General features: G+C 35.6%; 1 protein-coding gene across 1 annotated transcript; it reads right to left on the reverse strand.

Annotated features, from left to right (window-relative positions):
* Positions 1-440: 440 nt before the first annotated feature.
* Positions 441-1,385, reverse strand: LOC110444011 (phosphatidylinositol 4-phosphate 3-kinase C2 domain-containing subunit alpha-like; the record flags this gene model as incomplete). Its single annotated transcript, XM_021488453.1, has 3 exons — positions 441-666; positions 830-959; positions 1,293-1,385. Coding segments are annotated over 3 exons (449 nt in total), but the record flags the coding sequence as incomplete, so codon positions are not given.
* Between the last annotated feature and the right edge of the window lie 57 nt (positions 1,386-1,442).

Raw genomic sequence — 1,442 nt, forward strand, 5'->3', positions numbered from 1 at the left:
TAGCCAGTCACAAACAGCAGAAAGGTAGCCAGTCACAAACAGCAGTTAGGGCTTTTATTAACAACACTTATCATCTGTAAGTAATTACCTAACAATACATGTATCTTACATCACACCATCTCATGTAAATCCTCACACCTTATTAGGTTGATGATGAATCATGTGGAGATATATTTTACTAGTTAGCCAACGATTGGTCACTACAGATTGACCAGAACAATTTCATATTGTGAAATATAAGTGTTATATATTTCTAAACATTTTCTTCAGGTTGGTGAGTATGGATTATGATAAATCTTTTTACACAACCAATATGATTTTCTAGGTCACATTTTTATGACTAGTACGATATAAGTGTTATATAGTATTCATCTGCTCTGGCTGATTTCTGAGGGTTAGGCTTCAGTCATTTGCTTCAGTCATTTGCTTCAGTCATTTACATGTTACAGGGGAAATATAATAATGGTGTCTTTGAGAAATACATTGAATTCCACTGAGCCCTCTTTATGAGCAGCTTGTAGTAACCTACCTTCTGGTATTCAAGTTCTGTGGGATTGTGTTTTTGAAGCCACTCTTTAATTGGCCGATCTTTGAATGAACCAGTGACGCCATAGGACACCTGGATCCTTCGTAGTGTGTCCGACTCCATGACAAGCTCTATCACACCTGTATCACACAAAGAACACACTTACTATTTACAGACACTTAAAGAGACAATCCTACATTAATATTATTGAAAGCTTTGTCAACAAATACTGATGGTTTTAACTTTCAAAAAACTTAATTAATTTTACTTGTCTGTACTATCTAGTATCCATTCAACACTCGCCTCTTTTAGGTCCTGTGGCCAGACAAGCAAATGTGATCATTTTGAGGTCAAGTCCAGCCCTAAGCCACAGTCTGTCCATTATCTTGACCATCTGCATGGTCAGCATGTCCTGTCGGAGGTCATCCCCAACCTGCCAACATTAAATTTCCAAATAATAACTACACAAACACTTCAAAAAATGAGATTTCAGTGGATCTTTTAAAATTGTAAGCAAAATCCTACCTATATGTGGAAAAAAAATAATGAAATTTTAATGAATTTGATGAAAACACTTTTAAGATCTTTTACAAATTAAACGAGTAAAGGATGTCGACAACTTTACTTGAATGTACAGTCACAGATTAGAAACATATTTTTGGAAATATCTAGTTTGACTGTATGTATGTGCTCAATACAAATTTTGCTATTTGAAACATTTCACTACCTCGTCAGTAAACACCCAAATTACTGAGAGCAGACCTACCTTGAACATAACATATATGGGCTCAGCCTTGATGTTGGTACTCTTGAACACCAGTTTGAGAGGTAAGGCATTGGAAGTGAAGTAAGAACAGGACTGTAACACAATTAACAGACATCAATAAATACTGTAACTTCAGTAGACAAGGAACTC

The sequence above is a fragment of the Mizuhopecten yessoensis genome, unplaced genomic scaffold (genome assembly GCF_002113885.1).
Source record: "Mizuhopecten yessoensis strain PY_sf001 unplaced genomic scaffold, ASM211388v2 hete_35948306, whole genome shotgun sequence".
NCBI classification, from domain to species: Eukaryota; Metazoa; Mollusca; class Bivalvia; order Pectinida; family Pectinidae; genus Mizuhopecten; species Mizuhopecten yessoensis.